The sequence below is a fragment of the Lycorma delicatula genome, chromosome 8, assembly GCF_047948215.1.
Source record: "Lycorma delicatula isolate Av1 chromosome 8, ASM4794821v1, whole genome shotgun sequence".
NCBI lineage: Eukaryota > Metazoa > Arthropoda > Insecta > Hemiptera > Fulgoridae > Lycorma > Lycorma delicatula.
This window is the reverse complement of record NC_134462.1, coordinates 107,251,121-107,275,096: the sequence shown is the minus strand read 5'-3', so window position 1 is coordinate 107,275,096 and position 23,976 is coordinate 107,251,121. Positions and strand designations below refer to the sequence as shown.

The following is a 23,976-nucleotide window of genomic DNA, read 5'->3' as shown; positions in this document are numbered from 1 at the left end:
ATATAACACACAGTGTATTTCTTTACCTTTCACCTATATTATTTCTGACTTCACTGTAACTAAATAAAGTACATAATATTAATTAATATATTACTCAATTTTACAACTTTCTTTTGCCAACAACAAAAAATATTTTGAACCATCTCAATATCTTAATATATATATAAAACTTATGTGCATGAATGTGATGTATATGATAAAAAAAAAAATAATAAATAAAATGGAATATAGCTAATTATTAACTTTATTAACTTTATCATGACTTAATTATAATTACAATAATAAGAAGAGTAATAATTAAAAGCCAATTTCTTTTCAGTTTTTCTCCCAATATTAATTGCCAAACAAAAACATATTTATCTTGTATTCCATAATAATTACATTAGTTGTATTTAAAATATTTTTATATGGTTTTTATTATTTTTTTCAGCGTATGATTAATATTAAAACGGTATTCTTTAATATTATAACAATAATAATTATTATTATTAAAATAATATTAGCATTAGTGGTTTTTGTTTTTAAATTATTTTTATATATTAAATAATAACAACATAATTAACTGCTGTAGCAGACATTGTAATTAGTCTGTATGTCATTATACTCTGTTCATTATGTCAACCGTTTTATACATATACATATATATGAAAATGTGAATTTTTCGAATATATATGTAGATATTCAATAATAATAAATGTCATTAGTAATTCATTTTTCAATTATGAATGGGAGAGCCGCCCTGCGTCATTCCTAGAACAAAAACAAAAATTCCATAACATTCTGAATTATTTCTAACAGATAATTTAAATATATATAACAGTACTAAAATAAAAATTTACCAAAAACCTTTTGTATTTTATAATAAGGGCTATATAAAGTCTGAGGTAAATATTTTCAATCTATCATTCTTCACAAGTAAAATTCACATTTGTATTATAATGTAACAAAATTTTACATTTCCTTGTATCAAGATGTTTTTATACTTTTTACTGGATGATAAATAAGATACTAAAAATTAAGGTTTTGATTATGTAAAATCATAAAAAATGTTACTACTAATAATGCTTTAGAAAAACAAGGGGTACATTATAAGTTATTAACATTAAAATTTTCTGCATGGCCTTGGGAAAACAAGTGTAATTACTAAACCTGAGCAGTGCATCCATAAAAAAAATTGCATAATTCATTAATACTTCACATGTCATAGTGAACTAACTTTTCTCACAGTTTACCTCCATAACATATTGTTACTTACGTAGTAGTTTATTTTATATTTTTTTGAAGCAAAATTTTTATAGATCTATTTTTACATTTATTTTTTAAGAAAATAATAAATTTGGCAAAATGAAAAAAAAAAATACTAGAGTAGTCTTCTGACTATACCAAGTAGGTGATCACTTTCCGTTCAGTAATTAATTTTTTGACCATCATCTGATCGGCACCGTCAAAATAAAATTTACGTATTAATTACTTAATATTTTTTATATAAAAAAATAAAAGTAAACTTTAAATAATCATAAGATATATGGTAACTGCAAGGAAGAAATGAGCATTCTGAAAAAAGATGTTAAAAATTGTTGGGGTGAGATATCCGTACGTAGACTATTTTAACTATCAGCATTGAAAAAACTTTACAAATTAGGAAACCTCGTAAAATTATGAAACACATGGTTTCCACGGCTCATCATATTGATTTTTTAAATTTTTTTCCATTAACAGGAAACTTAACTAACTTTCTTTTTTTTCTTTCATCTAATATTTAAATGAACTGTTTTCATAAGCAAATTTTACAGCCAAGCGTAAGATAAATCATATAATGATAACGTTAAGTTATCCAACAGCTGTGATTGATTATTATTTATTTTTTACATTAATGAAAAAAAAAATGAATTAAACCAATCATAAATTAGATGTAACAATTTAATTTTGTTAATTTAAAAGTTACTTACCTGGAAACTAGTTATCTAAAAATTAAAAAACAAAGTAAAACATTTATGCTACTTAAATTAAAATAAAAGCAATCTGAATTTTCAAAAAAATAGTGAATAATTTAAGAAAATATTAGTTTCTTAATAATATGGAAGAGTAAGTTCTGTTTTATTATTATTTAGATGGAATGGAATATATATGAATAACTGAAATAAAATTATTTTGTACTTAGAAATTAAAAAGGATAATGGAATAATTTGAAAAGTTATAGATAAAATATTAAAATATAACTAAGATAATATACAGAAGCTGAAAAGCAATTATATAAATGGTGGTAAATAAAATTAATAAAGAAGAAAATTTATGATAAAGAGAAGGAAGAAAAGGTTAGAAAAGAAGGACAAGCTTAAAGAGAGAAATTAAAAAAGCAAAGCAGCAGCAGCCACCTAAAAAGAAAATTTACATACAACCTTTAAAAATAATTACATTATTAAACAACTTAATATTTTAACAAAGAATTAGTTTATCTTATAACACATTTTCTACTGATATTATTTTTAAATTAACAAATTTAGAGTTTTTTTTAATCCTATTTTGCCGTTAAAGGCATCTGCCAATTCACACTTTGTGAAATAAAATGTCTTTTAATAACTGCGACTGTCATTCATTTTCCTCTTATCAATGAAATCTTAATACTTCTATACCTATAGGTAAATTGATCACAATTCTCTTTAGAGTGTAAAAATTTTGAAGTCTAAGGTACAGTGGAAGTGTGGGGAAGGAATGGATGCTTCAGCCACCTTGGAATTCATGACTTTCTGGTCAGTGGGGCAGAGGTTTCATTGTCTGTAACGTAACACATTATTATATTTCTCATAAATAAGTGTCAAACTCTCTGAAGGTCTGACTACACTGTATGCAGTTTAGAGATATGCCTGTTATGTACCCAAATCTACAATCGGGTCAGCGAATTTAAAGCGTCAGAAACTAGAAAATGAGTTGTAATAGTCATTGCAAGGTCAACAGATGAAAAAAATTAATCGATCTGTGACCTTGTTAAAGACAACTAGCATTTTAGTTGATATAACTGCTTTGGAAATGGATATCAGTAGTGGAAGTGCCCGTTCCATTATCACAAAACAACTTGGATTCTATAAACTTTAAGAGATGATTCCAAGATTTCTGACCCAAAATAAAAAACTAGATCAACAGGAAAAGGCTCCAGAATCAATTACGATGAGAAGGAAATAATTTTTGAATTGAATAGTCACACAGACACAGGTACATTGCTACATTCCCAAGTCAAAATCAATAAGCAATGAATGGCGTAAAAGTGGAGAGCTTTGCCAAGTAAAACCAAAAACACATCCAACAGCTGGAAAAGTCCTTGCAACTCTCTTTTGAGACAGGGAAGGTGAATTTTTCATCATTTTTCTCATGAACATTGTTCTGTGAATGACCTGCTCTACTGCCTGCTCTTAAATAAAGTGAAAGCTGCCTACAGGAACAAATGGTACTGTCAGCTTATTGAAGATGTGATTCTACTTCATGACAATGCTAGCCCTTAGCGCTTGGGAACTAGATGAAATTTATTGGGAAATCTTAAAACATCCTTAAACAGTTTATAAATTTATTCCTCTGCAATTTCGTTTAGTTTGGACCACTGAAGAAGGCACTGGGAGGATGGTGATTTCAGAAAGACAATGAAATAGAGGATTTCATGCACAATTGGTTTATGACACAACCTCAAACCATTTATGAAGAAGTGATTTACAAGTTCCCCATTCCCCATGTTAGGAAAATGTGGGGAACTTCAGGGAAACTTTGTTTTTGTACTTTTATTCTGTATTAATAAATATAAAAACAAAAGTCTGGTTTATACATGACAGACCTACTGTCAGCTGTGATACTAAATAGAATTAATCTATAATTATATATATATATTCTTACAACTAAAATAACATATTAAATAGACAAAACAATCCCTAAAAGGAAGGTAGGTATGTTTGGTGATGCATAAAAAATTCTTAATACACTGAAAACAAATCTTCCCAATATATTGAAAATAGATTCTGAAATTTCACTATGATAAGAAATCATTTAACTGCTAATGATGAAATACGTTGGTAGACCTTCATGTGTTAAGAATTCAACTTTTTTTGATTATAAAACATTTTTTCTTCTCAATCTCAATTGATAGTTTTCTCTTTCTAGACATGTTTACTGCAGCGATTACTATCTACAACAATGCATTGATTATGTCATTGGGCCTTATAGCACAACTATATATATTTTCAAAATTTACAAATGGTGACCTTATTACAGATAACTGAAGGAGAAAAGTACCGGTGCACAAAAAATAAAATCAGATACAGACCTCCCTTAAGTCAGGTACAGATCTCATTTAGTCCTGTTCACTGGAATGGTTCACAGAATCTGCAGTGATACTACCATTTATTGTGAACTTTCTTTTCTTCCCACAGCAGATTGAATTCACTCCCATTTAATGCATTTATTACACAGCACTTCTTAAATCCATTTAAAATTGAAGCTCTAAATATGCTTGTTCAAGCAGTCTGGATCCAATCCACAATTAAGAGATAATGAAGGCTTCAACTTCCCAGTAGGGTTACCACATCGAACACTTACAGTAATCAAAATCATGCCTCCTGGAATGACGACAGTCTATGTTTAATTTCAGGATTTCTTCTTTCACTATTGGTGTCAGATGCCCCTTGAAAGCATCAAGGATCAACATCGTACATTTCTTTACAAGAATACCTGGCCTCCTGTTCCAGACGCTGAAGAGCCAATCTGTAACCAGCGCATTGGTCATCCACCCGTTTATATTGTAATGAAATATGATACTAAGTGGCACATAGGATATTTTTACAATTGAGGATGACACAGAATCACGTCTCTGTTTCATTGTCCAAGCGCACACATCAGAGTGATCCACAATTTCTCATTGCTGAAACCAATACATTTTTAGGGCCTTTCTCTTCAATTATTGTACTTGATGGCATGTCAAAATAAACAGGAGTCTTGTCAGCAATTCCGATTTCAGAATCATGTTCCTTTCTCGGTCTTATATAACGTGTCGCTGATACTTGACCAACTTTTCCTTATACAATACTGGAAGACGCTAAGCCAGAGATGTTTCATATTGCATCATATCATCTTCTTAAACCAGCTAAATCTGGCTGGCTTTAAAGTGGATAATGTGTTCCTGTGCTGATTCACTTGCTTTAATTCAAATGACATTGCAGGAAACTGCCTGTCCTTCTTTACATTTCTCAAGCATAAATTCCACTACTTCTATTTCAATATTTTCAAAATGTCCACTTTGTGGGCTACTGAAACCTTTCCTAGTTGAATGAGCATTTCAAGAAGAAAATATTTCATAAAAGTGGATGGTAATGATTATATAGTAGATTTTAAACACGGTTCAGATTTTCTTTACACACAACAAACCCTTAAAATGAAACCAATCCATCCTCAGAGAAACACATTATTCACTGAATATCCAAACTATTTCTTGGATTACACGGTCATGATAGTGTTCGTTTTTCCCCATACTTTTCATTGCATCTTTTCCTGCATATTACTTGTGGAATACCATATTTTGACCTTGGTTCTTTGTGATCAAGATACAAAAGCTCCATGATAAATACACCATCTTAATAAATATAATTTAAATATTTTTCTAATTAGTCTGAAATAATTTGTAAGTACGTTATTTCTTTCATTATTAATTATAAGTAAAAAATTTTTAAGTAATATAAAAATACCTAAAACGGGTTAGACAATATATACTTCAGAGTTGTTCACAATAGTATAACTCTCAATTCATCATTTATTTTTCCTACCTTTTGAGTATAAATTATTTTCTTTCATCTTAATGATCACAGTATTTTAATTAATTGCTGTAAATTATAAACCATGTATTCCATAATCGTATTATATTGTATTGTAACACTATTATATTATTGATGAGTGAATCTATCCCATTTTAGAAGGTTACCAAACATCTGTATGTTCAATAGTTTTTATGAAGGCTGAACTGATTATTACTTAAAAAAGAAAATGATTAAGGATATAATATTTTCATACGGCCACAATCTTTCAAATTCCAGCAATAATGAATACAAAACAAATGAAAACAAAGATGTATTGTACTAACTTTAAAAAATCCTTGGCATAATGATTATCACACTGAAAGGAAATATTATTATTTTAAATAATTGAGAAAAGCGACCATTAACCAAAGTAAACAAATAGCATTAAGGGAAAAGTAAACGGCACATAAAAAGATAGCTGTTCTTTGTAACTAGTATTAGTAAATTACAATAACTAAACTACTCGGTTAGTATTTGAAGTTAGGAAGGGATGAACACGCACTACCTGGAGTGTACGTAGTCTTATCGCCAGTATTTAAAGATGATACCTCAGTAGGTGCTGCCAATGGTGGTGGCATTGCGAATACGGTCTTATTTTCAGATGTCGGCTGAGATGTGACGGCCTCTGCTTGGCCTCCACCTTCTTCATCACTGTCCTATTTGTACAAACAGCAATAATGGATATAATAAAATAGCGGCTTAGTTTCCTCCGATTATTGCAATAACTGCAGTTATAAAATAAGAATCAGTGTTTTCCAAAGCGATTATATAATTTTAAGAAATACTTTTAGAGTACCATTAATATCAATACATAATAAGTAATAAAACCTTTTCAATTTTAATAAATTATACAAATAATCAATGACCCAAAATAAATTAAAAGTTTCACTTAAAATATTAAGATGACAAAAATTAAATCAAATGTATAGAAAAATGTAACTGACTGAACAAATGTAATTTCATTTGTGTTTCTATTCAGTATAATTTTACTTTCATGGCTATAGCTCTATTTTTACTGCACCAGCACAGCTATAAAGGTAAAGTATAGTGTGATCGCCCAAAATTGTGGTTATCAAGATTTTTGCAATATCGATGTTTTAAGATTTTGTAATAATAAATAAAAAAATGAGATAGAAATTTCCTTTTGATGTACGTGATCCTGTATGTTGATTAATACCTCCAGACTGACAACATAAATTCTTTGAAAAATTTCTAGATATGGGAGGAATTGATGAGAGTTAAATTTTAGATAAATTAAAAAACAGGGAGAGTTAGTTCCCCCATTTTAATTTTTGGATAATCGTCAAACAAAACTGAGCTTTAGTAAGAAGTGCTTATTAAATTATTTAAAACTCAAAAGTTTTAAGCTAATTGTCGAGGGATATTCAATATTATTCATGCCTTTTTTATCTCTTCTTATTTAGAAAATTGTTTTGGTTCTGATAACTTATCTGTTTTTTAAACTGTGGCTGATATTAAAAATGTTATGACAACTGCCTTGACCAAATGACTTTTTGTCGGCAAAATTTACTTTCTAAATATAGTGTAATTTTGTTGATGATAAAAATGTCATTCGATTAAGATGGTTGAAAGGGATCAAACATTTTTCACAAAGAATTAGATATTTCTCAACTGTACTTTTAATGCAGCCTAATTTATAAACTTAATGTCATCTGAAGGGGATGGTTATATTGAACCCAAATTTTTTTTAATCAACATATATAGTTAAGTTATTAATATTTAAAAACCCTGGGGTATATTTGAAGTAATAATTTGTGAAGGTAAATAAATTATCCAATTTGATCCAACAGGAGGAGGAGATCAAATTTTTTATTAACTCCTATTCTGATTTTTTGACTATCCAGAAGTATATATTTTAATCCTGCAGTCAAATGCTCTACCACTGAGCTATACCCTGTTATATTTTAATCCTATAAGGATTTGGTTTAATCTCACATATATTTAACACCTTTCATAATGTTTTTTTTTGCTATTTATCAAAAGTATCAGGGACTTCAGCTGCCTTCATTGGTCATTATAAAGCATAACTGACTGCAGTTTTTTATGTCCCAGATTTCATTATGAGCAAAATAGATATAGAACTTATGTACAAAAATATTCTTTCAAAAAATCTGACAAGCCATTGTTGTGTTTTGAAAGCAGAACAATAAGAAACTAAAAAAGCAAACTTTTTCAATTTAATAGCAATCTAAAAAAAAAATTAATTGTGGGCATCTTTTCTTTCTGTTTTTAATAGTGATTTGTGTTTTATTTGACAAGATGTACTTTAACACGACTGTAAAACGACTCCAAAAAGGAGAGTAATGTACTTAGGGTGTATGTTTGTATAAATGTTTATTCCATCATAGCAGCTTAATGGCTGAACCAATTTAGAAATATGACCGTGTGTTGGCATCCTTATATTATCAGGAGTATCATAGGCTATATATATTTAGAGCCTATGACCTATATACGAGGTCTGTTCAAAAAATACGTAGACTAATGTCATAATACAAAATCTACTTTATTTAGAAGTTATTTGTCAGGGTCCCCTTCAAAATACTCTCCTCCCCGACACACACACTTAACCCAACGGTGTTTCCACTTTTGGAAACATTCCTGGAATGCTTCTTTTGTGATGTTCTTCATTCAGTTCCTTCTTCGCATTTGTCTCAATCTTGGGAATCATCTCAATTCTTCTTCCTTTCAAAGGTCTTTTGAGTTTGGGGAACAAGAAGTCACAAGGAGTGAGGTCAGGTGAGTAGGGTGGGTGGGGGAGAATAGTGTTTGACCAAAAACTCACAAGTTCTGAGGGCTGAATGGGTTGGAGCGTTGTTGTGATGAAAAAACCAGTTTCTGGTTTTTTTTCAGAAACCAGTTTCTGAAAAGACCATTTCTGGTCTTTTCCGCTGGATAGCATCCCGCAGATGTTTGAGAACTTCAGTGTAGTAAGTCTGGTTCACTGTGGAGCCTTGGGGAAGGTACTTGTGGTGACTACTCCCATAGCATCAAAAAAAACTGTCAACATCACCTTCACATTGGAATGAAGTTGGTGAACTTTTTTTTGGTCTGGTAGATGTTTCACCCACCCACTGAGACAATTGAACCTTTCTTTCGATCACCCAAGATTCATCACCTGTTATGACCCTTGACAAGAACGTTTCATCTTCTTCTTAACATTCAAGCAATTCTTGACAAGCCTGGACGCGATGGGCTTTTTGGTTGTCTGTCATCAGGCGTGGAACAAATTTCACAGCAACTAGGTGCATCTTCAATTTTTCTATCAAAATCTCGTAAGATGATCCAACTGATACCCCACACTCTTCAGCAAGCTCTCTGATGGTCAGACATCGACTTGCCCGAACCAAGATGTTGACTTTGTCTATGTGTGAGTCGTCAGTTGATGTGGAAGGATGTCCAGGATGCTCATCGTCTTCAATCGACTGACGACCATATTTAAAACGTCCATGCCACTTAAAACATGTTGCATGCTTTATAGCAACGTCGCCATAAGCCATCTTGAGCATATCAAGCAATAATGATATTTTCAATCAAAAAACTGCATTGTAATCAGCTGATCTGTACGAACATGGCGACGCCAAGTGGATTTGACTGGAACCAACTGGACCCGAGCAATTTACATAGTCTAAATATTTCTTGAACAGACCTCATATATAGTAATGGAGATTTGCCAGTTGAAGCACAAACTTTAATGAACTGCGAGTCTCCATTATTGTGTGAGCTGGGTTTGAAGTGAATGATTCAAATCAATCAAATGAATAATATTACAATTACAACAGAATTAAATCTATTTTACATAACATAAAATTATATCAAATAAATTTAAAAAATGACTGTTTAATAAAAATAGGGACAGCATGTAAGGCTAGTGGCGAGGTGATACAAGCACCTTGTGCGAGGCTAAACTAATTATCACCAACAACTGCTAACAAACTGAGTGCCCCTGGAGTGCTGTTTTGGTAAGTGCAATAGATGCTCTAATATCTCTGCAAACAATCATCTGGTTTTCAAAATTCAAATGGGATATCTGTTAGTAGGATGAAGGCTAACTTTTACATGCATCAGATACACTCTTGATCTTACAGATCATGGTTATTCAGAGATGCTGTTATATCTTTGCAACCAATCTTCTGATTTTCAAAATTCAAACAGGGTATTTGCTAGTAAAATATAAAATCATGATAGAACAAACCAGAACAAAAATTAACTGATATACTCAGAAATGAATCTTATTTAATGCTGCAAAACTTACGAATGTACTGTTTAAAAAGCTACATCTATTACTAGAAAGACATTTGTTGTTTTCACAATAACCACTAAAGATAATAATGTTTAAACAGTGCAGCAAGAACTCAACCAGAATTTTTCAATTAAATAAGACTGGTCATCCTTTCCAATCTCTCCAATTTACTTATTTTCAAATAAACTAAACCGTTTCACTTACCATCTAGTAGCATCTACACACATTCTCGCACTGAAATTTATTCTTTAATAAAAGTAGAAGTTCATGTTTTCATTATGTTTTTACAAATAAAAATCTCATTTAAAGCAAGTTGTATAGTTCTATTGAAATATTATTTTTTGCTCAAAATTAAGTATAATGTATTTAGGGTGTACATAGGTGTGTGGTTGTTTCACTGTACCAGCCCAACAACTGAACCGATTTACATGTATGACCCCATGTTGGAGTTCTTATGTTACTGGGGGTGTCATAGGATATATATATTTATATATATATTATGTGTGTATTTAAATAAATTATAGGCTATTTTCAACAAAAAATTTTTTGGCAGCCGTGCTTTTTAATATTTACTTTTGTAGCTAACGATCGTAAGGGATCAGAAAATATTAAAAAAATAATTGTAAACAACCTCAATTAAAAAATATCTTTCAAAATATTTAACCCTTCTAGATAATTTAAACAGTATTTATCTGTATTTTATTAAACTTTAATTATATCAATCATTTACTGTTTATAATAGTTAGGGTTTAACTATATCCCTTACTGCAATTTAAATAAATCTACTCTTACAACACCTAATGTTGTTCATTTTGATGTAATGGGAAGAGTAGAAAAGTTGACTACCATCTTCAGTGGGAGAAAAATTAAAATCTTTCTTTTTATGGAAAGAAAATTATCAAACATACCTATCTTAGATAAATACAAAATGTTATATATATAAAAAACACACAAACATATATACATACCTTTTTTTCATAATTTGTAAAAAAAAGAAAAATGGTAATAAATTAAAAAAAAATGTCTACAAAGAACAAGTAACAATGATAACCAGAATATACTTAAATGAATCCACATTAATTCATGCAAACATGAATGGATGGGAAATGAGGCAATGATCAATTTTTCTAATGATCACATCCTACCAATTACCTTTTATAAATTTTTTAATTTCCAAGATGATCCTTTTATTATGTGAACAGTAATTAATGTGCCTGTTTTAATAATAATAATAGAAGCATCATGGAGTTCTTCCAATTTATCGGATACTCACCATCTTACACTTTATTGATTTTATCTCTTTCCTAGTTTATTAACTGAACATGTGAAGTATCGTGACTGTGCATCCTAATTCTGTGATTTTGTTACAAATTCCTTTGGAAAAAATGTTAATTTTATTTATATTCGAATTTACACAAACAAAAATTTTATCTAAAGATTTTTAATTCTTTATTTTTCAGATAAAAAAAAAATGAAATGTCTGTTAATTCGGCTAATGAAATAGAATAAAAAAGAAACCTAAATTAATGCATCATCTGTTTTACATTTTATTTATGTAAATGTTTAAACTGGAGTCATTTACAAATATGGTTTTTATGATGGTATATACAATCTGCCATAACTTTTGGCAAAACATATCCATAGTTACAAAGTACTTAACATATGTTAAAATTTTTACCTTTACCTCAAAAAATGTTTGGTTGTTTCTAAGATTATTTCATCAGTAATGAAAAAAAATACATAAATAAATTTGTCATTAGTTAACGACTAACAACAGTGAACACAGTTTGTTATTTATATAAAAAGTTTTTTATTTCCATTTTGTCTAATATGTCTAACATACAATGTTCTTTAATTATCTTTTAAGGGTGCAAGGAAGGGAGTAAAATCTAAGGTGGTAGTTTCCTACTTGGCCCTATTTCTGAGTACAGAAATCTTTTTAAAGATTTCTCATCAGTTTAAGTAGTTTATTTGTATACCTACAGTCACAGCAGTAGCAACAGACTAGCAAAAGTTGAGAGGTGTAGGAATCAATTCTCTGCATCTAATTTTTTATTATATAGTATTTACGATAATATTTAATATTATCTAGAAAAAAAACTATACAAATTTAATGTTTGATTATTATTTATTTAAATATAACAAATTTTGTAATACAAGACTTGACAAAATTGAAATAAATAAGTTTAATTTTTAGCCTGACTGTTTACATACCAGAGATATTTATGTTTCATTTTAACAATTATCCTACAGATTGCAACAGGCAGTCTGAAAATTAAAATAAATTTATTTACATTTTTCAAGTTTTATAAAATTGATAAAACATAATCCGTTTGTTCTTTACATCTTAATCCTTTATTAACCAACCATGAGACCCTCTATTGGATATAACGATTTTTAGGTTAATTAATTGTTAGATAAAATAAAATAATAATCAGTAAACATGAAATTCATTTAGGTTTTTCTAAATTCTTATAAATATATAATAAAATAAAATCTGCATTAGTGTACAAAAAAAAACATACATGATGAAGTTTAAAAATTGAAATTGGGGCAAGTTGAAAGCTGTAATTTTGGATTTGAAGGAGGGACTCCCTCTTCTATTATTCTGTAAACTGGCATCAATAAACTCCCCCCCCCCCCCCAGACAATGTATAAAGGTAGGCGGTCAGTGTAAACTATCCTTGTAAGGGAGGAATTAGGTACAGTATGTACAGCGTCAACAACTGCAGTCCATTATTTACATTAAAAAACTTAGGTGATAATCAATAATCTATTCAAACAAATAAATTGTGTTTTTTTTATAAATATAAAAGCGAAATATTTCATTTATCTAGACTACAGATGGGAACGGATATGATCTGGATGAATGAAAATCATACAGGTAATCTGAAATATCCGGCAGCATACTGTATTCACAATATGATAAATTTGAAGAAAACAGGCCAACAATAAAGCCACTATTTAAATTTCTTTTAATGAGTTTAGGTTGAGTACAATATGCTTCAGAGGCTATAAAAACTTATGCTTGTATAAAACACAGACCAATACTAGTGGAAGTTCTCTTTGTAAAATTAACACATTATACCGTTTAACCAATGATTAGATTATAATGTATAATCTTAAAAATGAAAAATCTAGATATTCTGAATTGAAAGAGAAAGTCAGCAAAGTGAATTCATTTTTACTGTGTCCATTTCATAATACTGAACCGATCTGAAAATAAACAATTTCACCAGAAATACAAAGAAATGGTACTCATAAGTTTTATAAAAATATATATTTATATATAATAAAAATCCCATTGCTGAATCGGTCCAAGTAATCTAGATGTCTACATGAATGAAATCCAAATAAGTACACTTTATATTTAAAAAAAAAGGCTGAGAATTCAGTTTTTTTGCATTTAAATGTGTTTCTTAATAAAATGATATATAGCATAACAGGCTTAAATCTAGATATAGATTTTTTCATAGTAAAATTACTAATTAACAGTTCAAATTCACCTGACTTTTTTAATTAATCAGTTAGTAACAGAGTTTTAATTTGAAGTAAATTAAAAAAAATAACTACGAATTTATGAGCAAGAAAGTTTTTAATAGAAGTTCTGTATATCTGGAAAACACTGATTATTTTATCAACAAAATTGAAAATCAGATATAAAAAAACCATTCCATCCCATACACATCACTAGATCTCCATCATAAAGCTTTTACAATTCACTAAATTTTTGAAATTTAAAAAAATAGTGACTAATGAAGTGAAATGATTGTTATTGTCTGTTCTTGTATCACGATTTTTGTTAACTAATAATATTAAAAAAAAAAAAAAAAAAAAACTAGTTGCAACACAATTTTTCAACAGTAGATTTAAGCAAGAGTGACAATGTGTAACACTTTTCACATTCTAGTCTGGTACCAGAAATCATCTAATCTACTGAACAAGTCCTCAAAAAAAATTTGAAGCACTTCTATAATGGTGGCTTGTCTTACTTTGCCCTTCCTGATATCTGTGTCTAAAATCATCCTTTTCTCACACTCCAATCCTTTTTTCTTATCCGTTGTTAATCTTTCTCTCCAGTGGTTTTCTATAGGTTAAGCAGCCTATTCTTGTAAGCCGGTAGGTAATTCTTGTATTTCCTGTTGCATGGTTATAAAAAAAATTGCTAAATCTGGAGCCAAGATAAAGTCAAACTCCTAATACATATACAAATACCTTTTACATAAAATTATATTACTCCATTCCAATGTTTTAAACCAAGGAGCGTATCTAGCCATGTAATGAATGGATCTCAATAAAAAAAACCCATTACAATGAATTCAGAAGAAATCTTTATACAAAAAGCTCTTAAATGTTTTCAGAATGTAAAAACAGGAAACTAAGCAACTATCTTCCTCTTTTACTAATTATACTCTCTTCTTAAAGATGGCTATGTAAATAAAGCTCTAAAGCGAGTCAGCGTATCACACAAAACATTAATTATTTACAATACAGGCGGCAGTTTATTTACAACAGTTTATTGATGCTCTTTTGCAGAGAAAGGGGATCATCCTCTTACAACTGCAAAATGTAGCTTCAAACTGGTAAGCTTCCACTTTGGCCCCGCTTCTGAGTACACTCCATTTAAAGATTTTCGAATAGTTCAAGCAGCTTATTTGTATACCTATGTCACAGCAGCAGCAATAACCAAGCAGGCAAGAGTTCCAGTCTCACATCCAAGAGGTCTCAGATTCAAGTCTCCCTGTCTTTTTTTTAATTTTTTTCTTACATACACAATAACACAGACGATTTTTTATTATTATTCAGTATTTATATAGCAATAATTTCCACGTTTGCTAATTATTTTATTTTTAAAATTTAAATAATTAAATTTATTTTAATTTTCTGCTTGCCTGTCATAATAAAATATTTAAAAAAATAATTATCCTATGGATTCTAACAGGCGTACTGAAAATTAAAATCAATTTATTTATTTAAATTTTTTCAATTTTATAAAACAAAATGTGTTTGCTGTCTATTTGTTAATCTTTCATTCCCCATTTGAAACCTATTCTCACATGTTCATAAAGATTTTTAGAGTAAATTTAATAATAAAAAAAAAAAAAAATAATAATAATATTATAAAATATTTTTAGGGTAAATTAAAATAAAATAATAATCAGCAAACATGAAATTCATTTAGATTTTTTCTAGATTCTTTAAAAACTGTATAATAATAATAATAAAAATCATCTGTATTAGTGTATACCTAAGGGGAAAAAATACAGACTAAACCAGAGACTGGAATGCTCGCTACTTTGCTGCTGCGACTGTAGATATACAAATAAGTTACTTGAACCACACAAAAATCTTTACGTGGAGTTTATTAAAAAATGGAACCAAGTGCGAAGATGCCACTTTAACTTAAAAAGGGAACAATTCTCCCTCTTACTGTCCTGCAAATGGCATCAATAAAAAATTCCTTTATAAGCTGACTTGCATTTGTAAGTGAATATATACATACTAGTAAGCAGTTTCATAATATTCTTTTCACGATATTTATCAGCATTATTTTTCTAAAAAGAAATGTTACACAAATAAAATTAGCACCTTTATAGACCTTAAATATACCAACTGAAATTATAAAAAGATAAAATTACACATTAATTCAACGATGCTATCATATGAATTCTTTTATGAAAAATACATCAAGGATAACATTTAGACAAACATAAATACATTATGTATATTTACTTATTTTTTTCAATAAAACTAAATTAAAAATTATAAATTTAAAACTAGCCATACATTTTTTTACATTCACTAGTATCAAGCGCCCGCATTCAAATAAAACATAAATTCACACATAATGAAAATTTTACTGGAACACTTCAAGAAATCAAAATACTTTTAATGAATACACCACATAACAACCTTAAATTACAGCAGGTTCTGGTTACCAGTCAAAATTACAATGATCTGAAAAGCTTGGTAATACAAAAATAGACCAAAATAGTGATAAAAATGCTTAAGTAATAAATAAGTAAAACTTAAAACTATATATACTACTATAATAATATTTATCTTTATTAAGAATAGATGTACTGATATTAAAGAATTATTTACAAACTATCTGCCAGTACTATACGAAAAAACAATTTACAAACACAGCCTTTTTTTGGCTCTGTAAGTGGAGCCTTAATCCAGGCTCCACTATTTTCATCTTTGTCACTGCTACTGATGTCAACATATTATAGCTACAATACTATTATCAAACATTATAATTTTATCTACTTTTTTATGTAGCTGTGAGAATATTAAAAATCTCAATGAACCTCTATTTATAATTTTTTTTTTATAATCTTATTGAACATCAAGTAGTAATGATACAGCATGAGAAACAAGATTGCTTTAAACTATGATTACCTTTAAAAAACCTTTTGAGGTAAAGCTGTAAAGCAAATAAATAATAAAACTAATTTTCTAAATAAAGTATATAAAAATAACGTTCTTTAAATTTTAAAAGTAATGACGCAAATAAATCTGTACAGTGTAATGCATGCACTACACTGAAAGTAAAGAATGTAAAACAAAATATTGAAAGCTATAAGCACGAAAATCCAGACCACCCAAGATCTAAATTATGATAGCATTTATTTTTTAGACTATGAAATGCTACCTTGTTTGGGATTATTACCCCATTTCTGTTCTTTTTTTTGTATACAAATGTTTAGTAAGGATGATTATTTTTGCAAATAACAGAATTACAATATCTTTGGAAAATTACGTACGATAAGTCCATATTTGGAAAAATGGATTTTTACGGTATCTTTTTCAATGTAACTAAGGACTTAGTTACATTGAAAAAGAAATTTCTAAGAATTCTCTAACCATTTAAACCCTTAACCAAGTACAATAAAACATTTTCAAATATTCAAAAAATCTACTTGCACAAAATAAATACTCTATTTTCTCTCTTACAATTGAGAATGATAAATGTAGATGCATCGGATTTGCACCTCAGCCAAACTACTGTTTAAAAAACACCTCACCAGGAGTTACAATTCTACCTGTACAGATATACTCGAAGGACCGTCTCTGATGAGACGGCAATTCTGTAGAAAAATTATGGAAAAGATCAACTATCTGGCTTCACTGAAAACTTGCGGATATCAGATGAAGAATTTCATTAACATGGATATGCGGTTAAAGAAAATCGGTATGTTAATCCTTAATGGTATGTTGTACTGTAGTTTTAATTTTCAACAATAAAATTTGCAAAAACATTTTTTAATATTGGTGATAGTTATTTCAAAATTTCCCATTTTCCTTGTCCATTTTGTACAAATGCATTACTTTTGAAATAATTCACTTATACATATATAAATCAATCAATTATATATCTATACCGCACAAAAATTTAAGGAATCCAAAAGAAAAGAAATCAATAATGCAGCAGAAACATGTAAAATCAATTTATGTGTGAAGAAATAAAACAACAAATATTTAGGAAAAAGAACTAAATATATAACATTAAACTACCTACTTCACAATTATGGCCCGTGTTATTAATCACCAACCACTCTCAATAAGTATCTCAATAAGTAGAAATCAAATATATTATTTCTTCCATTCAAAAAAATAACCAATGTATATTTTATAAAAGCTTGTTTATTTATATATATATATATATATATATATATAAATATATATATATTTAAATCAACAGAGGATAATTGATGATGTCGAATCAGCACACAGCACGCATTAGACACTCTGGTTGGAAAGGTGCAGCATTTTAAGTAAGAATAAAAAAAACCAAATAGCTTAGCAAAACAGTGTATTTAAGTGCTTATAGATAAATTAATCATGCGTTAAATGCACAAGTATGCCTGAACACAATATTAACAAGCAATCACAATTAGGTATATAAACTATATAGAAATACATTTACTATCAAAAAATGAAATTAATTTGGGCTACTGTGTAGATTTACTGACTTTCAGTTTTGACAACAAGAACATGTTCTATTAAACAAACTTCTTTCTTTTTCCTGTTTAGCCTCTGGTAACTACCGTTTAGATAATTCTTCAGAGGATGAAATGTATGAGTGTAAATGAAGTGTAGTCTTGTACATTCTCAGTTCGACCATTCCTGAGATGTGTGGTTAATTGAAACCAAACCACCAAAGCACACCGGTATCCACGATCTAGTATTCAAATCCGTGTAAAAATAACTGGCTTTACTAGGACTTGAATGCTGGAACTCTCGACTTACTATTAAACAAACTAAATTAAGTAAATGTAACTGGTTGAGTGTTGTTTGTTGTACTTCAATATATATTACATCTTCAGTAGTTTTTTATAAAATTGTGTAAATGTTTCCATAATATTCTACAGTATTATATTTTTTTGTTCTTTTTAGGCATGAAAACCTATTTTGTAACTAACTCAATATATATGTAAAAGCAGTATATGGGCATGTAGGAACCGATCTGTAAAATAACTTCTGTGTTGTTTTTAATTACGCTAACTTTCACAGTAAAGTTACTGGTAACATTATCTTTTTTACCTAATTCATGTTTCTTTTATTATACAAAAGAAAGTTTTTTCACAACGCATTAAAATAAATTAATGAATAAATCGATTGATTGCATTGAGTATTTAGTAGTAAATAGATTTAAAACAGATCATTTATCTTCTCTCTCTTTGCATTCTTAATGACAAAACTCATCACTTTTAATTCTTACACTGCACTTCTAATCTTTTTAAGAACCTTTTAAAAACGCATATTACATCTGCAAACTACATTAACCTTTTCTTTACCCGTAACACAAGGGACAACTTACATGCTTGAGAACTTTCATAAGATTCTCCCCGTTCAAAGAATTGTTTAATGTTTTTAATTTTCTTACAAATATTTTAATCTTCTCTTCCATTTTATCTTTATTATACGTACAAAAAATATTTTGCCAATCGATTTTATCAACCACTTCTCTGCACATACATATATGTTTATGCTTTATTTTAAAATTCATAAAGGAACATTTGAATCCTAAATTTCTAATGATACAATAAACTATTAGCTTGCAATCAATAGAATTCTTTCTTTTCCATTTATTATTAGATTATATAAATAAAAAATTAGCCTGATCTTTGAAATCAATTATCAGTTTCTACTATTTAAATACTTACAAGTATCTCTGAAAATCTAATAATAATAATAACACAAATACAATAAAAATAAGAAAGAAATAGTTAGGATATAAAGTAAGGGGAAACAAGGGAGAGTATTTGTAAAATAAAAAGGTAGTTGGAAAATGGACAGAGTTGTTAAAGAAACTGTTTTATTAGTATAAAGAAAAAATGAATCAACAAAAACTAGTTACAATAATATTCCAGCTACTACTGAAACAACAATAAAATACAGATTTGTAATGGATTTAAAAAGAGTAACCGATGCTGGAATAATTAAATTTTTACAGAAAGTATGGGGACATCCTGATACAGATATACCAGATACAAATTATATTGATAATTACCATAATAAAAAATGGTTGTTTAAGCCATTAACAGACCTGTTTTGCAACAGCATAATGATTTTAAAAACTTTAGGTGCAAGATGGTCAAACTTAAAAACGGAACATTAATGGTTAAAAAAGAAATTGTGGATCTTGTATCGCATATTTACGTGGTCAATTTTCCAAGTACAAGTTAGCAGCACATGAAGTTAAAGCTAAAAGACCTAAAATTTACTGTAAACAAGAACTTATAAAATTAAAAAAAGATTTTAAGAGAAGAACTGGATGTTGTTTTTGGCAGATACAAAGACTTGCTTTATTTACTTTATAATTTACTTATTTTATTTTAATAATTAAATACAAAGTGGAACTTGCAGACGTTAAAAGAGAACAACATTTAGAACATTTTTATGGAATTTAAAAAAAAAACATTATTTTCTTTTGGATTTGGATGTTACGCAGAATTTTACAGGGATAATTAATAAACAAGAAATGAAACATACTTAAGTGAAAATTACAATTTTTTCATAGTAGGGGATAAGTTTGTCAATAAACACGAAGAAAGTAATTGTTAAAAATGACAACACTGTACAACTAAACTGCTTAAGATGGCTTAATTGCAATACTAGAACAAGATTTATAATAAGTCTGTCAGTTAACTCCTGCAGGATTAAATAAAACCACTAGGTAACCGCAATATAAATTTCTTACACTGTTTTGATAAAAGATTAGGAGAAACTTTTAAAAATGAAAAATACAAGAAACATAAATAACACATTTGGAAGCTACAATTTACACTTACAGATTTCAGAATAGAAAATGACTGTACAGTTAAAGATCCTTTACAAGACTGTATAAAGTTTTAAGAAGCAATCTGAAATATTTTAAAGATGTTCCGTTTTATTCTGTTCTACGAGGATAAAACAACAATATCTTTAGAACAAACAAAATAAGCTTTAGTGATACGAGAAAAATATCTGAAAATTGTTAAAGAACTGAATTTGCATTTTCAAACGCAACGGAAAGAATTAATTTTACATTCCAAATTTGATTTGTATGGGTTTTCGATAAATGACAAAAGTAAATTTTTTTTTTTTCAATGTTTTAGTAAAAAGGTTAGAAGAACAAGATTTTAATGTCTGTTATGTGAAAGGAACATTAAAGCAAAAATTTATAGAATTTTCTCAACAGACTGAGATTTTAAAACAAGAAAGTTTCTTTAAAATTCCATATTTATTGCAATCAAATTTAAAATTACAAATTTATTTTTGGATTAATGAAACACAGTTTTTAAAAACAGAAACCAAAGACAATAAAAATTATAAGGGCGCTGTGTTCCCAAATGTACTGTGCATTAGTTAAGTTCAAAGTATCCCAATATCCTAAGAAGTGTAAGAATTCAAAAACACGTAACAGTAAGTACATCGCAAGATATTATAAATACAACTTATCCTATAAAAAAACTGATGTCGCTTAATAATAAAATAGAAAATCTAATTTATTTATTTCTAACTTCTGGTTCAAAAAAGAAATGGAGAAAAATGCCAATGTGTAGACTTAAAATTTTAAATTTCATATAAAAATATGACAAATTAAAAAAACAGTACATTAAAAAATAAATAAATATTAATAATGTTGGTATTTAAATAACAAAATAGTAATTTTTTAAGTTTATTTTTTGTCATATTGAACATCTACAATTTGTAATTAAATCCTCTAAAAACTATAATCTCTTTGGAAGTACGTTACAATTATGTCTTTTGGTGTTGCATCCCAAAAATCTTCACCAAATTTATCTACCAACTTATGTCTTTCTCCTTCAACACACATATAACTTTGTTTTTCTATTCTATTAAGTTTTTTATACCATCTTTTCTCTTCCGAACATTACAGCATTTTTACTAGACCCATTTTTAGGTTTTTGTTTAATGTTTCTATCTTTAATAATTAATTTTTACTAGACCCATTTTTAGGTTTTTGTTTAATGTTTCTATCTTTAATATTTTCGTTTTTAACACGGCTACGAGAAATTTTTATACTTGGGTTTTATGAAAATGCTTGATCATAAATAATAAACTTAAAATGTTCTTTTATGATAACTCAAAAGTTAGATATTCAAAGTTACACATTAAGTTAATAAATTTTTTTGGTCTTAGTTTTTAGAGAGAGGATCTTACTTTTAAAGACAATTATTTAAATATGTAATTTAATGAATTGGGCAACCAAGATAAACATAGGCTGATTTTAATAAAACAAATTTGAAATTTATAATAGGAAAAATAGTTTGATGTTAGGCCTACTTGAGTAATACTATGTAATAATAATGTATTACGTAAAATCTATTTTTAGTGGTTATCTACTCGTATTTTCTGTTTATATTACATATATATTTTTCTAGGAACTAATGACACATTTTTGTAAAAGTTTCCTGTTTAGATCACGTCATTCGGAAGACTATTAAAAATATACCTTATGAGCAAAATTCTTTCATTTTCTAAACCCAACGCCACACACTGTGCAGATGTTTTGCACTAACTATTTTATTTAAATTTATTTTTGAAAAGTAATTTTGGAAAATAACTGGTGTAGATAAACATATAACAATAAAAAAATCTTATATAATTTCTAAATCTTGGCTTATGTATTCTAAGCCAAATCTTCTAAAATTTATGTATGGGTGACAATTTATATTTTAGAACAGTCGTTTCTTACATAATGATGTTTATCTTCTTAATATATCACATATCACTTTAAATATGTATGAAAAGGAAAATTCATAATCTTTACCAAAGTGTTATATTTTTTAAAGCGCAATTTACATCAGAATTTTAATCTTTACATATTTATTTTCTTGTGTTGTTGTGCAATTGATTTACAGAAACATTATTGTCTATTTAAATATCTAATGATTGCTTATTTTGCTATTTGCTATTTTTATTAACTTGTTTTCTCTCTCTATAAAAGTGTTCAATGTCTCTTTTTGTTAATTTTTATACATACATTATGAATTGAGTTTTTTTTTAACAATATAATTAATCCAGACATTGTATCTATTAGTACAGTTTGTTTTAGTCTGTTTTATTAGGAACTCATTTATTTGTAAGTATGTACAATACTCTCTATTATCTTTTATTAATATTCTAATACTTTTGTAGAACGGTTTTTTATTTTTTATTTTGGGTGATCTAAACACTGAAATAGATCTTATGGATTTTCTAATGGTAACAATATACAAGAAAAAATTGTTATTTTTTTTTCTAGTTAAATCTGTTACCTTTAAATTTTGCTGATAAAGCACCTACGAGGGTTACCTGAAAGGTTTTGAGCCTAACATTGAAAGATGTATTTTTTTTCTGGCAAATATAGTTTTATTTTTCAACAATCTCCTTTCCAGCAATGCTCTACCTCTTTAACCCTTCCAAATACTAGTTGGCGTCTTTCTACACAAAACTGGTGTTTATGTATGCAATTTCCTCATCCGATGAAAATCTCTTTCCACCAAGTGAAACTTTAAGGTTAGGAAACAAGAAAAAGTTGCTTGGGTGAATATAGTGAGTGGTCAACTAATTCAAAGTGCAATTGGTGAATTTTAGCCACGGTGAGCAGGCGCATGTCATGATGAAAAAACACTTTTATCTTCTTCTTCAAATGCGGTCATTTTTTTGCAATTTCTATCTTCAGCTAGTCAAGTAATGATGCATAATATTGTCTCGTTATTGTTTTACCATTCTGAAGATAATCGATAAACAAAATTCCATTACTATTCCAAAAAACAGTTGCCATCACCTTCTTGGCCGATGGAACTGTCTTTGCCTTTTTTGGAGCAGGTTTACCCTTTGCAGTCCACTGTTTTGACTGTTTTGAGTGGTGGATCCACATTTCATCTACATTTATGAATCGACGCCAAAAAATCTGAGTTGTTTTGTTAAAACAGCTCCAGCAGGGCCTTGGATATGTTCATTTGAATGCAATTTTTGTTCCAAAGTGAGCAAGCACAACACCCAACATGCGGATAGCTTACGCATATCCAATTCTTCAGTTATTATATGACAAAACATGTTCTTTCAATATGCCCATGGCTTCTGCTATCTCTCTAACCTTAATTTGTCAGTCGACCGGTACTATTTGGTGAATGTTTTCGATGATATTGGTGATGGTTACAGTTTTTGGCCGTCCCAAACGCTCATCATCAACCAAGTTGGTATGACAATGTTTAAATTCAGCTGCCCATTTTTTCATGGTGACAAATGATGGGGCAGAGCCCCTATAAACAGCGTCCAACTCAGTTTTAATTTGAATAGGTATATTGACTTTCAAATGAAAGTACTTAATCACAGCACAATATTCGATTTTTTCCATTTTCACAAAAACACTCACAATGACTTACG

The 23,976-nt window shown here is 28.6% G+C and overlaps 1 protein-coding gene across 5 annotated transcripts in view; it reads right to left on the bottom strand.

The window, feature by feature from the left end:
• Positions 1-226: 226 nt before the first annotated feature.
• The window catches only part of Csp (Cysteine string protein), a 123,360-nt gene continuing 99,610 nt past the window's right edge, over positions 227-23,976 (bottom strand). For 2 of the 5 annotated variants that reach the window (XM_075374258.1, XM_075374256.1), the window contains 2 exons: positions 6,331-6,484; positions 227-750 (listed from right to left, as the gene is read on the bottom strand). In XM_075374258.1, coding sequence (XP_075230373.1) covers positions 716-750; positions 6,331-6,484 — 189 coding nt within the window. In that variant the 3' untranslated portion in view covers positions 227-715. The remainder of the gene's footprint in view (positions 751-6,330; positions 6,485-23,976) is intronic. The other 3 variants (XR_012757520.1, XR_012757521.1, XM_075374257.1) reach the window with 3 other exon arrangements.